We start from the raw sequence: 12,847 nt of genomic DNA, 5'->3' as shown, positions 1-12,847 counted from the left end.
CCTCAGCTGCTCCTCCCCAGCGCTGCCCTCCAGACCCTTGCCCAGCTCTGCTGCTCTCCTGTTGTCCTTTCATCTGTTGCTGTTACCCTTTAGCCCACCCAGGCTGCCACGCTTGGGGTCCCTTGAAGGAGGGACAAGCGCAGCTCCTTCCAGCAGAGCTTCCAACTTGTACATCTCCACCCTGATCTCCTCGGCCTTAATTATTCATTGCCCTTAATGAGCCTTCCACTGTGCAGCACTTTAGAGCCAGGTCTGATGGCCTCAGCAGATCATTTCCTGCCAGGAGAGAGGCAGGGAGCAGCCGACACGAGGCGCAGGGGTGATGGCTCTGCCCTAGACGAACAGCTGCCTCGCAGTCAGCACCTCAGCTCCAGCTCCTAGGGCTGCTGAGCTTGGAAGAGACCTCTGGGGCCAGGGCAGAGACCAGGGAGGTAGCTGAGCTCTCCAGACTGCCTCTCTAGGCAGTGCTATTAGGGAAGGCCTCTGGAGCCACCAACTCCTGCCAGTTTGTGCCCAGCATGGGGCAGTCTTGGGTCTTTCTTTTACTCGTAGTTCTTTTGGGAGAGGAGGAAGATTTGACCCCTGAGCTGCTGGCCTGGTGTTATGAGGAGATGCCAGTCTCCTTCCAAAGGTGCCCAGTGACAGGCCAAGGGGCAAGGGGCACACAGTGGAAGCCAGGAGGTGGCAGCTGAAGAGCAGGAGAAAGTTGTTTGGTGTGAGGGTGCTGGAGGGCTGGAGCAGGCTGCCCAGAGAGGTTGTGCAGTCTGCTTGTGTGGAGAGCTTCCAGCCCCAGCTGGGCACTGTGCTGCTGGGCAGCTGCTGGGGGTGCCCTGCTGGGGCAGGGCTGGGGGAGCTCCAGAGCTGCCTTCCCACCACAAAATTCCATGGCTCTGATTCCTTAGCCTGCTCCATCTGATGATCTCCAGAGGTCCCTTCCCACCACTCTGTGGGGATTCTCTGACATGCAGTGCATCAGGAAGGCCAGAGGGGCCCAAGCTTCCCTTCTGCACCCACCACTGCCCACAGGACCCACCAGCACAGCCCCTGGATCAGCAGCAGTGCTCCTGCTGTGCCGCCCTTCACCCTGGGCACGCCAGCTTGAAGCCGCGGGTGTCTGTGCCAGGGGCAGGCAGAGGCAGCAGGGCCAGGGCATGGGATGTCAGCAGCCCTGGGATGGGAGCAGTGCAGGGCTGGCAGCTGCCGTGGGCAGAGTGCACCGCGGGGCAGCTTCCCTGGTGGGACCCACGCGCTGGGGGCGCTGGGCAGGGAGTTGCCAAGGCAACAGGAGAGGCTGCTCCAAGAAGCACTTGGGGGGGTTGGAAGTTGCTGGCTGCATTCAAGGGAGTTGTACAAGATGGTGTCACACAGGGGGGTCGTCATGGAAACTACTCCAGCGCAGAGAAGATCATGGAAGCAGCTCGGCAGAGGGGCGAGGGAAGCACAGAACCGCCTGGGGGGAGAAGCCGTCTGAGAGCACCGAGCCCAGCCCAGCCCCACCATGGCTCCCAAACCATGGCCCCAGGTGCTTTCTGGGACCCCTCCAGGAGTGGGGACTGCACCACCTCCCCGGGCAGCCTGTGCCAGCCTGTGCTGCCCCTCCTGCAGCACAGGAACTGTTCCTCATGGCCAACCTCACTCTGCCCTGGCACCGTTTCAGGCCATTTCCTCTCGTCCTGTGCCTTGTTCCTAGGCAGCAGAGCCCAGACCCAGCTGGCTGCAGCCTCCTCTCGGGGAGCTGCAGAGCAAGGAGGTCTGCCTCAGCCTCCTCTTCTCCACACTGCACCCCCCCAGCTCTGTTGCCCTCCTCTGGCCCTGCTCCAGCCCCTCACTGTCCAGGTCGTGCCTCAGCACAGCCAAACCCGCACCACACGGGAGGTTCTGGGAGTTGCACTTCCATGCCCTCGGAACTGGAGAGTCTCTTTCTAAGCCCTGTGCAGCCCAAGGCCAGGACAGGCTCTGGCTCCCGGCTGCTCGCTGGCGGCCCAGGGGAGGTGCAGCCCGGCGGGACAGAGCCAGTCCCTGCTGTGCTGCCTCCCAGCGCTGCTGTGGAGCCAGCCAAGCACCAGCTGCTCCGCAGGCTCTCTGCAGAGGGCTTCGGAGGTGCCCTCAGCAAAAGGGCGTGGGAGCAGGAGCCCTTCCAGCTCTGCTTCCCTTTCTTTGCTCGATCGTGGATTTCAGGAGGGAGGAGAAGATGAAAGCAACCCAAAAGCTCCATTCCAGTAGCAGGACCTGCCCAGCCACTGGGTTCAGCTGGATGTGAGCCAAAGCCCAGCTGAGGAGATGCTGGAGCTCTGGGAGCCCTGGGACAGAGCGCTGAGCCCCAGGAGGTGTCCCTCAACACCCAGAGGGGCTGGCACTCAGGCAAGAGCCATGGGCACCTCTGGGGCTGCTGCCACACCTTGTAGCCACCAGTGCCACTGGACTGGCTGAGGGCCAAGGGGTGCTGCTCGCCCAGCTGGCCCCACCAGCACCTCAGGCCTGGAGAGCCCAGCCAAGGCTGCTGCCAGCCCTCCAAGCAGCCTGTGCTGAGACACCAGCAGGGCAGCAAGGGGCCTGGGCAACCTGCTGCAGGTGTCCAAAGCAGAAGGCAAAGCTCCTCAAAGGCTCCTGAGGCAGGAGCTCTTCCTGAGCCTCCCAACAGCCTCCACAGCTCTGGTGCCACCCAAGGGCAGGGCCTGGGCAGCTCCTTGCTGCTGGAGCAGCAGAGCAGACTTCAGCTCAGTAAGGCAGGCAGGACCCAAGCCAGCAGAAGCCACCAGCCAGGGCTGGAGCAGCCCAGCTGGACCCTACACAGGCAGGGCCTGGCCCTCTGTGCCTGCTGCTCACCCCCAGGCACCTTCTCTGGCACCTGCCCTCAGCAACCAGAGCTGCTTTGGCTGCAGGGCAGGTCCCACACACCGACCCAGGGCTCCCTCCCAGCCCTGGGGCTAGAATGAGACCCCGGGCAAAGGGGGATGCCACCACCTGCTGCCCCTGGTGATCCTTGCTGGCCTGATGGCAGCTAGTTTGCAGGCTCCTCACCAGCTCCTGGGCAGCAGAGCAGAGGGATGGGCTTCTAGTGCCACCATCAGTGGGCTGCAGTGCCTGCTGCCCATCCTCAGCTGACAACGCAGCCGGGACGCGGGGAACAGGCTGCTGAGACAGGGCACCACGGGGACTCCTCTGGAGAGCATGGCACAAGCACTGGCAGGGGCTGGAGCAGGGCCAGAGGGGGCAGCAAAGCTGGAGCAGGGCTGGGGAGGAGCAGCTGAGGGAGCTGGGGGGTGCAGTGTGGAGAAGAGGAGGCTGAGGGAGACCTCATTGCTCCCTGCAGCTCCCTGAGAGGAGGTTGCAGCCAGCTGGGGTTGGGCTCTGCTGCCATGCAGCAAGGCACAGGACAAGAGGAAACAGCCTCAGGCTGTGCTAGAGGCAGCTCCACCAGCCTGAGCTCCACTGCCAGGTGGGAGCTGCTCACTCACTCCACTCCTGCAGGAGCCTCCCCACTCTGCACAGCTCACCCCCAGCAATCACTGCTCCAAGCCACCCGCACTGGTGCAGTCCTCCTGCCGTCAGAGAAGTCTCAAAAGCAGCACTAAAGGTCAGATGCTAATGAGACATTTCCAGGTCATCCTCTAAAGCAGAGCTTCTGCAGCTGGATGGTGACACCTGATGGACTTGCCCTGGAGAGGCAGCTCCCAGCTCCCTGGTGAACTGAGCCGGGACAGAGCAGCTCTGCTGTGAGCACAGGCTGAGGGAGCTGGGGGGGTGCAGCCTGCAGAGGAGAAGGCTCCAGGGGCACCTCAGAGCTGCTGCCAGGGCCTGGAGGGAGCCTGCAGGAAGGCTGCAGAGGGACTTGTGCTGAGGGGGCCTGAGCCAGGCCAAGGGCAATGGTTTGGAGCTGAGGTAGAAGCTGTTGAGTGTGAGGGTGCTGAGAGCCTGGCACAGGCTGCCCAGGGAGGCTGTGGCTGCCTCTTGCCTGGGGGTGCTGCAGGCCAGGCTGGGTGAGGCCTTGGGCAGCTCCTTCTGGGATTCTGTGGTTCCTTAAAACCAAGGAAAACCCCAAGGGTGTCTGAGGGACACTGCCCCTGTGCAGGGTTACCAGGTGCTGCTCCCCACCTGCCCTCCTCAGCCCCTTGCCACCCTCCTGTGTTTCCCCAGCCTCCCCTTCTCCTGTGCTCCTTCATTTCTTCCCAGGTTTCTAACCCTTCAGAGCAGCTTTGCCTTTCTGGCACCACATCAGCACCTCTCCACCCCAGAGAAGCTCTGGGGCAGCTCCAGGGCAGGCTCTCAGCCCCAGGGCTCTCAGCCTCTGCTGCTCCCAAAGCTGCTCCAGGCCCCTCTGCAGTTCTGCAGCCTGCCCTGGGCTCTCTGCAGCACTGCCCTGGCTCTGGGACTGGGCAGCCAGCACTGGCCCCAGGACTGCAGCTGTGGCCTCAGCAGGGCAGAGGGGCAGAAGCTCCCTTGCCCTGCACACCTCTGGCCTCCTTGGCCAGCAGGATACACAGCTGGCTCTAGCAGCACTCCCAGGTTCCTCTCCCCAGCAGCTCAGCCCCCAGCCTGTCCTGATGCAGAGCCTGAAGCTGGCTGCTCCCTGGCAGGGCTGGCAGCAGCAGGAAGGTGGTTTCCTGACCTGCTCATCCCTTTATTGGCAATTACAGGAGGGTCTGGAGAGGATGTGGAGCAGACAAGGCTGCCACTGCTGCTGACGTGGCTGACCTGTGGGCTGCACACAGGCAGGGCAAGTGCAGTCTGGGAGCCTCCTCACTGCTCCAAAGGGGGAAAACCACCTCCCAGTGGGGAGAAACCAAGCTGGGGGTGGGGAGTAAAAAGCTGTACTGGAGGGAACACCTGGCAGTGAGGGCAGAGAAGCTGCTGGGGGGTGAGCAGAGCCAGCAGCCCTGCAGAGCCACTGCCCAGCTTGTGGGCAGTAACAGTGCAGACACAACCACTCCAAACTGCTGCCAGCAGCTCGAGGTGAACGCCACAACCTGCCCAGCTCCTCAGGCCAGCCCAGGGAAACGAAGATGAGGAGGGATGGGAGGTAGCTGGGGCCCTTCTAGGGGGCTGCTGAATTGCTACCATCAACACAAGCAGCTCCTGCAGCAGCTCTGCCTCTCCTGCTGCAGCCAGCAAGTGCCAGAAGCTTCACTGAGGTCTCCTTTACTCCTCTGTTGTTCACCCAAATGCTGCTGCAGCATCAGAAAGGACAAATACAGCCTGCTGGCCTGGGGTAGTGCAAGGGCAAGAGCAAAGGGCACTGCTAAGAAACCTTTAATCAGTCAGCACAAGCAGCTTGGGGTGCAAGACAGGAGCTGAAGGGGGTGGGATGGGGGCAGATTTTCCCAGTGGTGCTCAGCAACAGGCCAGGGGACAGAAAGGGGAAGCCAGGAGAAAGTTGTTTGGTGTGAGGGTGCTGGAGGGCTGGAGCAGGCTGCCCAGAGAGGTTGTGCAGTCTGCTTGTGTGGAGAGCTTCCAGCCCCAGCTGGGCACTGTGCTGCTGGGCAGCTGCTGTGGGTGACCATGGTTGGGCCAGAAGATCTCCAGAGGTCTCTTCCCCCCGCCCCCCCCCACGCTGGGGTTCTGGTACCTTCTGAGCACACCATCAGTGGCAGCAGCAGGCTGAGGAGAAGGAACAGAGCTGCAGAGTGGGGGCACAAAGGGCCAGGTCAGCTCTCATCCCTTAGTGGAGTGAAATAATCCATGTGCTGAAACTTCAGGACCTCGTTTCCCCAGCTGGTCCAGCCAGGCTGCAGGCTGCGGGCAAACATCTCCAGGCACTGCACCTCTGGCTTGACAAACTCTGCCAGCACCCCTGGCAGGGAGGAGAGAGAAGAGATACCAGGAGTGAGCAGGGGACAAGAGCCAACAGACCACTCTTCAGGCTGGGAGAGCTGGGGCTGTGAAGCCTGGACAAGAGGAGGCTCCAGAGACCTTCTGGTGCCTTTCCAGTATCTGCAGGGGGCTCCAGGAGAGCTGCCAGGAGGGCAGGGTCTCTGCCCCTGTTTGCCCAGCTGAGGGCACAGCTGCACTGCTGGGGCCAGTGCTGGCTCCCCACTGCCAGAGCCAGGGGAGAGCCCAGGGCAGGCTGCAGAGCTGCTGAGGGGCCTGGAGCAGCTCTGGGAGCAGCAGAGGCTGAGAGCCCTGGGGCTGAGAGCCTGCACAGGAGCAGCCCCAGAGGGGACCACAGCAATGCTCAGCCAGAGCTGAAGGAGCTGTGGGGGCAAGAGGCTGGGGCCAGGCTCTGCTCAGTGGTGCCCAGGGACAGGGCAAGGGGCACACAGTGGAAGCCAGGAGGTGGCAGCTGAAGAGCAGGAGAAAGTTGTTTGGTGTGAGGGTGCTGGAGGGCTGGAGCAGGCTGCCCAGAGAGGTTGTGCAGTCTGCTTGTGTGGAGAGCTTCCAGCCCCAGCTGGGCACTGTGCTGCTGGGCAGCTGCTGGGGGTGCCCTGCTGGGGCAGGGGGTGCACTGGGTGGGCTCCAGAGGTCCCTCCTCACCCCCCACGCTGTGACTGGGGATCCTGCGACCAAGGGGCATGAAAGCAGTCTCAGGAGTGCTGAGGGCACGCAGCTGGCACACGCCAGAGGCAGGTCCTCATGCCAGCTGCCCGGCCCAGCCCCCAGCCGCAGCCCCGCAGGCCCCACCTACCGGCCAGGGGGGGCTTGTGCGAGTGCAGCCTGCAGGGCACACTGACGATCAGCTTCTGCTCCGGGACGGCAGCCTCGGCCTGCGGGGCCCTGCCCAAACACAGCGAGAGGAGGGCGCTGAGCTGAGCAGGAGCGGTGCTGCAGCTCCCACACAGCCCCTGCGCCTGGCGGGGGGGCACAGAAAACGCTCAGAGGAGGCAGAGAAGCCCCCGGGGGTCTGAAGGCTGCTCAGCCATAACCTGTAACAGCAGGTCTAGGAAACCCTGAGCACTGGCACCAGAAAGTCCTTAAGCACAGCCCCCAGGCCCCTGAGAACCACCATCGTGCTCCTGACGTGGACACCACCACCAAGCCCCCCACAGAGAGCATCAGCCTGAGCCAAGGCCTCCTGCTCCCCCCGGAGCTGCCAGCACAGGCAACTCCACCCAGCAGGGTTTGCTCTGAGCCAGGTCCTCAGCAGCAGCAAGCACAAGGAGCAGGCCAAGGGCTCCACCACCCCCCAGTATCCCCACGTTTAGGTGCTCTGGGGGAGACCTGGGGCCACTGCCCTGTGCTGTGCAGAGCTGGCATGGGCACAGCCTCAGAGGCACCCAGCAGCACCAGCCTGCCCTACCTGAAGGCCTCCCTGGCGTCTCCTGGAGCTCTCCCCAGCACCAGCACCTCGTAGGGCTTCTTGTGCGGCGAGTCCAGCGGCAGCACAAACTCTCCAGCTCTGGTGATCTGGCAGGAGGGAGCCCAGCGGTCACCACTGCAGCACAGCACCAACGGCAGGTGCTGGTGCCAGCAGGCCCTTCGCAGGGCAAAGCAGACAGTGGAGACCAGGCACTGGCTGCACCAGAGAGCTCTGGAGGCCCCTGCCAGCCCAAGCCCTTCTGTGATGCCCAGCAGAAGCCCCTCTGGTCTCCACAGATGCCAGGGAAGCCGCAGCTGCCCCTCACCTTGACCCAGTGCCACTCTGCCAGGGGCTGCAGAGCCCAGTGAGGGTAGAGCTGGTCCCTGACGAAGCGCAGGTGCCTCTGCCTGTTGGTCACCCAGGTGAGCACCAGGCAGCTGGGCGCTGCCAGCGCAGGCACAGGGAGCTGCTGGATCTGCCAGGGTGCCAGGGTGCTGTACCTGCGGGCCGGGGAGAGGACAGCAGTGAGTGCAGGGCAGCCAGCTCGGGGCCAGCAGTGCTGCTGCAGGAGCCACGCAGACAGGGGCTGGGTGGGCACCCAGGGCTGGCACCAGGGCCTTGCTCTGGGTGCCAGCTGCGAGCCACCAGCCTGTGCCACACCCTCGGCTGAGCCTGCACTGCTGCCTGCTCCCTGCAGGCCTCGCCCAAGGCTGAGCACCCTTCCCTCGGGCAAACGTCCCTGCCAATTGCAGGGCCTGGGCCCAGCTGAGCTTTCAGGACCCTCCCAAGCCAGAGCAGCCCAAAGTGCCCCCAGCAAGGCCCTGGGCTGTGGCTCTGAGGCCCAGGTGCCCACCTTGCCCTCGAGAGCTCCCAAACGAGATGGCATCTTCTGTCTGCAGGCCCGGAGCAAGCTGCTGAGTGAAGAGCAGCTCCGCAGCCAGCTCCAAGCTCAGCAGGGACAGGCCCTCTGCTGCAGCACAGAGGCATGGCAAGGGCCTGGGCGAGGGCAAGGCTGTGTGAGTGGCAGGCTGAAAGGTCACCCAAGAGCCACCACTTCTCCAAACAGCGGCAGGGGATGGGGGCAGGCTCCAATGCCAGCCCCTGGCTGCTGCAGGAGCAGCTCCCCCTGCTGCCCTCCAGGCCGGTGGCACTGGATGGCTGCCGGGCTCCTGGCTGGCCCTGAGGTGCCCCTCATCTGTGTGAGCTGAACTGGCAACCCCCTGGGGCCCGAGTGCCACAATTACCTTTTGCTCCTCTTCAGGGACTTGTTCTCCCAGGGCGGGTCCAGCACAATGACATCGAACTTCTTCTTGCCTGGGCAGTGGAGTTGCAGACAGACAGACAGAGACAGGCAGACAGTAGCAGCAGTGTAAGTGCACCTGCCAGGGCGAAGCAGCCGAGGGGCACCCCCCAGAGCCTGCTGCTCCTCTGCCCAGCCAGAGGCTGCCAGGCTCGGGCACGGCTGTGTCCCTCCAGCCACACCAACCAGAGTGGGCTGGGCTGAGGGGACCTCCAGAGCCCAGCCCCGGCCACCTCCCACCAGCACAGTCTGCTCAAAGCCTCACCCAGCCTGGCTTGGAGTGTCCACAGCTTCTCTGGGCAGCCTGTCCCAGTGCCTCCCCACCCCGGTGGGGAAGCATTTCCCCCTCCTGCCCCAGCCCCTTGCAGTTTGAAGTGTGTGGTGCTTGGCTTCAGAGGTGCTTAGGCTGCTTACCCCAGGAGACAACCTTTGTGTGACCTGAGTCAGAGCCCTCCATGAGCTTCTGAAGGTCTGGGGGCCTCAGGCAGAGGGCAGGTGTGAGAGGTGAGCACTGCCTGCAGGCTGCCAGCAGGGCTGTGCAGCAGGGGCAGCGAGGGGCTGCAGCCCTGAGTGCCACCTGGGACGTGGGGAGCCTCCCACCAGCTCTGCACCTCCTCACCACCTACAGCTCCCTGAAAGGAGGCTGGAGCCAGCTGGGCACTGCTCTCCCAGGGCAGGACAGGAGGAAATGGCCTCAGGTTGCACCAGAGATCATAGAATCATAGAATTGTTTCAGTTGGAAAAGACCTCTCAGGTCATCGAGTCCAACTGTAAATCCAAGACCACCATGGCCATTAAACCACGTCCCAAAGTGCCACGTCCACAAGTTTCTTGAGCACCTGCAGGTACGACTCCACCACCTCCCCAGGCAGCCTGGTCCAATGCCTGACCACTCTTTGCAGGAAATAAAGTCTTCCTGATATGCAACCTAAACCCCCCTGGTCTAATTCAGACTATTCCTTCTTCTTTTACCACCTAATTCTAGAAGTAGAGACAACCCTGCCACCTCACTCCCACTTCAGGGACTTGCAGAGAGAGATTTCATACAATCAGAGACTCAGGCAGGCTGGCAGAGAGCTCCAAGCTCACCCAGCCCAGCCTAGCACCCAGCCCTGCCCAACCAACCAGACCATGGCACTCAGTGCCCCAGCCAGGCTTGGCAAGAACACCTCCAGCCACAGCCACTCCACCACCTCCCTGGGCAGCCCATTCCAGTGCCAATCACTCTCTCTGCCAACAACTTCCTCCTCATATCCAGCCTAGACCTGCCCTGCCACAAGGAACAATTTCTGCCCTTCGAGGCTGCCCAGGGCAGTGGTGGAGTGGCCGTGCCCGGAGGCATGGTGCTGAGTGCTGGCAGGGCCAGGGCTGGGCTAACACAGCATCACCTGCAGCAGGCCAGAACCAGCACCCTGAAGCAGCTGTGCTCCTCCAGGCCCACGGCTGCTGGCCAGGAGGTGACCTGCCCTGGCAGCAGGGCAGCCCCAGCAGCTGCAGGACTCACAGCTCAGCAGGGGCTGCAGGCAGGAGACGTCAGAGAGCAGGAAGCTGCTCCTCGGTGGCACCAGGTACTGCTGCCCCATGACCACGACGATCTTGGCAGAGCTGGAGGCGTTCTCTGTGAGGCAGCAGAGCAGGTCCTGCTCTGCAAGGGAGCTCTCCTCACCCAGCACCTGCACAGGGCTCTGCTGGTCTGCCCCCATGCCTGGGAACTGCTTGGCCATGTCACACAGCTCAGCCAGCCCACAGACAGTGTGCCCAGGGACAGCTCTCCTCTTGTGGCCCGGTCCTGCAGCAGTGGGGTGAAGGAATCCACTCCTGAGGCCTTCCTGCACCAAGCCCAGGGTGCCCTCCCAGATGAACTTTCTGACCTGGATGGGCACCAAGAGACAGGGGAAATGCTTCAAGTACCTCCTGGATCAGGAAATGAGACAGAAACCAAACCACTGTCCTGGGGCTGAGAGCCTGCACAAGAGCAGCCCCAGAGGGGACCTCAGCAATGCTCAGCCAGAGCTGAAGGAGCTGTGGGGGGCATGAGGCTGGGGCCAGGCTCTGCTCAGTGGTGCCCAGGGAGAGGCCAAGGGGCACACAGTGGAAGCCAGGAGGCGGCAGCTGAAGAGCAGGAGAAAGTTGTTTGGTGTGAGGGTGCTGGAGGGCTGGAGCAGGCTGCCCAGAGAGGTTGTGCAGTCTGCTTGTGTGGAGAGCTTCCAGCCCCAGCTGGGCACTGTGCTGCTGGGCAGCTGCTGGGGGTGCCCTGCTGGGGCTGGGCTGGGATGGGGGAGCTGTAGAGCTGCCTTCCCAGCACACTGTGGGTGTGGGTGCTGTGGGTGCCCTGCTGGGGCTGTGTGAGTCTGGGGGGACTGAGCACAGGATTTCCTCCCAGGGGTTCTGCTGAGGCACTGCCTGGGCTGGGGGGGAAGAGCTCCATGCAGGTCCCTTTTCACCTCTGAAGCTGCCTTCCCACCACAGCAGCTGGGAGTTGGAGACTCCCCTCAGTGGCAGGAGCTAGGAGAGCAGAGCTGGTCTGCAGCCAGGAGTTGAGCCCAAGTCAGTGCCAGGCAGATGCCAGCTGCCTCTGGCTGGCCTCACCTTGGCATGGTACTGCAGGGCCTGCTCCTCCCCCGAGTTCAGCTCCCGCTGCCTCCTGCGCTTCTGCTGGGGGGAGAAGGGAGCAGCATCAGAGTGCTTGTGGGGCTGAGGCCCTCCTGGTCCTGCCCCCCTGGGGACAGCCTGCTGAGGGGCCCTGCCCTCTGGGTCAGCTGCACAAGCCTGGGCAGCAGCCACAGTGCCAGCTGAGGGGCATGGCCAGAGCCAGGAGCAATTGCTGAGGCATGGAGTGCTCACCACTGGCACAGGGCCAGGGCCTCCTCACGGGGCCTGCACTTCTGCCTCCTGTTGTGCAGAGGCTGCTGCCCTCCTGCACCAGGAGGGGCTGAGGGGCCTGGGGCTGCCCAGCCTGGGGGAGAGGAGGCCGAGGGGAGGCCTCACTGCTCTCTGCAGGGCCCTGCAGTGAGGCTGGGGCTCCCCAGCAACAGCAGGCAGCACAGGATCAAGTGGGCTCAGGCTGTCCCGGGGGAGGTTCAGGTTGGCCACGAGGAGCAATTTCTGTGCCAAAGGATTGTGTAGGCCTGGCCCAGGCTGCCCAGGGCAGTGCTGGAGTCCCCAGCCCTGCAGGGGTTTCAGAGCCCTGCAGCTGTGCTGCTGGGGACCATGGGGTGGTGGTGCCCTGGCACTGCTGGGGGCAGGGCTGGCCCCGTGACCCTGAGCTCCCTTGCAGGCCAAGCAGCCCCCTGGCTCCATGGCACAGGCAGGGGCAGCAGCAGGGCCCCCCCCACGGCTCCATGGCACAGGCAGGGGCAGCAGCAGGGCCCCCCCCACGGCTCCATGGCACAGGCAGGGGCAGGGCAGCAGCAGGGCCCCCCCCACGGCTCCATGGCACAGGCAGGGGCAGGGCAGCACCGGACCCCTCCGTTCCCGAGCGGCCGCGGGCAGCGCACGCCAGGACGCACCTTCGCCGCGGCGCACACGGGGCCTGCGGCACCGCCCCGGGCTCCTGCCGCCTGCTGCGCCCTGCCGCTGGCCGCTCCGGCTGCCGCCGCGGGGCTCGGGCCGGGGCAGCCCTGCCGCAGCCGCTCCCCGGCAGCTGCAGCTATGTGCGGCTGAGGGACGTCGAAGAGCTCCTCCCGGAACACGAATCTCCTGCCGGCGGCTCCCCGCCCGGCTCGGCCCGGCTCGGGCCTGCCCCCCGGCACGCAGGGCGCCGCAGGGCCCGGGGCAGCAGCGCCGGCTCCAGGCCCGGCAGGCCACTCCCGCACCTCGTAGCCGCAGTGGTTGATGAAGGAGAGGTGATCCAGCAGCCAGCCCGCCGCCAGCCGGTGCACCACCGCCATGGCGCCCGGAGCCCGCACCGGGGCGCTTCCTGACGGCACCGAGCGGAAAAGCACCAACCGCTGCAGCCGGTGCGGCGCGGGGCTGCGGCCGCCGCAGGGCTGCTCCCCCCGGCCCGTCCCGGCGAGCCCCGGGGCCGGCCCGGCCGCGCCTCACCCGCACACGGCCGCCGCTCCGCCGCCCCTGGGCGCCGCCATCTTGTTCTGCGGACGTGACGTCTGCCCGCTTCCGGGGGAACTGGTTGGGCGGGCGAGCGGAAGTGACGACACATCTCGTCGCCGCGGCGCTCGCTTTTGCGTCAGCAGCGTCGCGCCGTATGACGCAGGGGTGGCTGGTTTGAAAGTCGGGGCGCGGCGGCGGCGGGAAGCGGCAGCGGCCAGAGGCAGCGGCGAGAAGCGGCAGCGGCGGGGAGAGGCAGCGGCGGG

The 12,847-nt window shown here is 64.6% G+C and overlaps 1 protein-coding gene across 2 annotated transcripts; it reads right to left on the bottom strand.

The window, feature by feature from the left end:
• Nucleotides 1-5,234: 5,234 nt before the first annotated feature.
• Nucleotides 5,235-12,436, bottom strand: METTL4 (methyltransferase 4, N6-adenosine). Of its 2 annotated transcripts, none has more exons than XM_064150350.1 (8): nt 12,044-12,436; nt 11,124-11,189; nt 10,039-10,405; nt 8,479-8,548; nt 7,560-7,734; nt 7,235-7,341; nt 6,623-6,711; nt 5,235-5,791 (listed from the first exon to the last, which is right to left on the bottom strand). In XM_064150350.1, exons 1-8 carry the CDS (start codon nt 12,422-12,424, stop codon nt 5,646-5,648), a joined length of 1,401 nt encoding a protein of 466 aa, XP_064006420.1. In that variant the 5' UTR covers nt 12,425-12,436; the 3' UTR covers nt 5,235-5,645. The 2 variants fall into 2 exon arrangements, with proteins under 2 accessions (XP_064006420.1, XP_064006421.1); XM_064150351.1 differs by having other exon boundaries at nt 11,124-11,186.
• Nucleotides 12,437-12,847: the final 411 nt, after the last annotated feature.

This window comes from Pogoniulus pusillus, chromosome 10, assembly GCF_015220805.1.
Source record: "Pogoniulus pusillus isolate bPogPus1 chromosome 10, bPogPus1.pri, whole genome shotgun sequence".
Lineage (NCBI taxonomy): Eukaryota > Metazoa > Chordata > Aves > Piciformes > Lybiidae > Pogoniulus > Pogoniulus pusillus.
The sequence above is the reverse complement of the archived record's forward strand: the minus strand, read 5'-3'. Positions and strand labels throughout refer to the sequence as shown.

What these genes read in the sequence shown, in the direction of transcription:
- METTL4 (XM_064150350.1), bottom strand. Translation starts at nt 12,424, where the DNA reads ATGGCGGTGGTGCACCGGCTGGCGGCGGGCTGGCTGCTGGATCACCTC. An exon ending in CCCTGCAGTACCATGCCAAG is followed by an intron (nt 10,406 to 11,123) that starts GTGAGGCCAGCC and finishes GTGCCCATCCAG; the next exon opens with GTCAGAAAGTTCATCTGGGA. An exon ending in TCCCTGAAGAGGAGCAAAAG is followed by an intron (nt 7,735 to 8,478) that starts GTAATTGTGGCA and finishes CCCGGCCCGCAG; the next exon opens with GTACAGCACCCTGGCACCCT.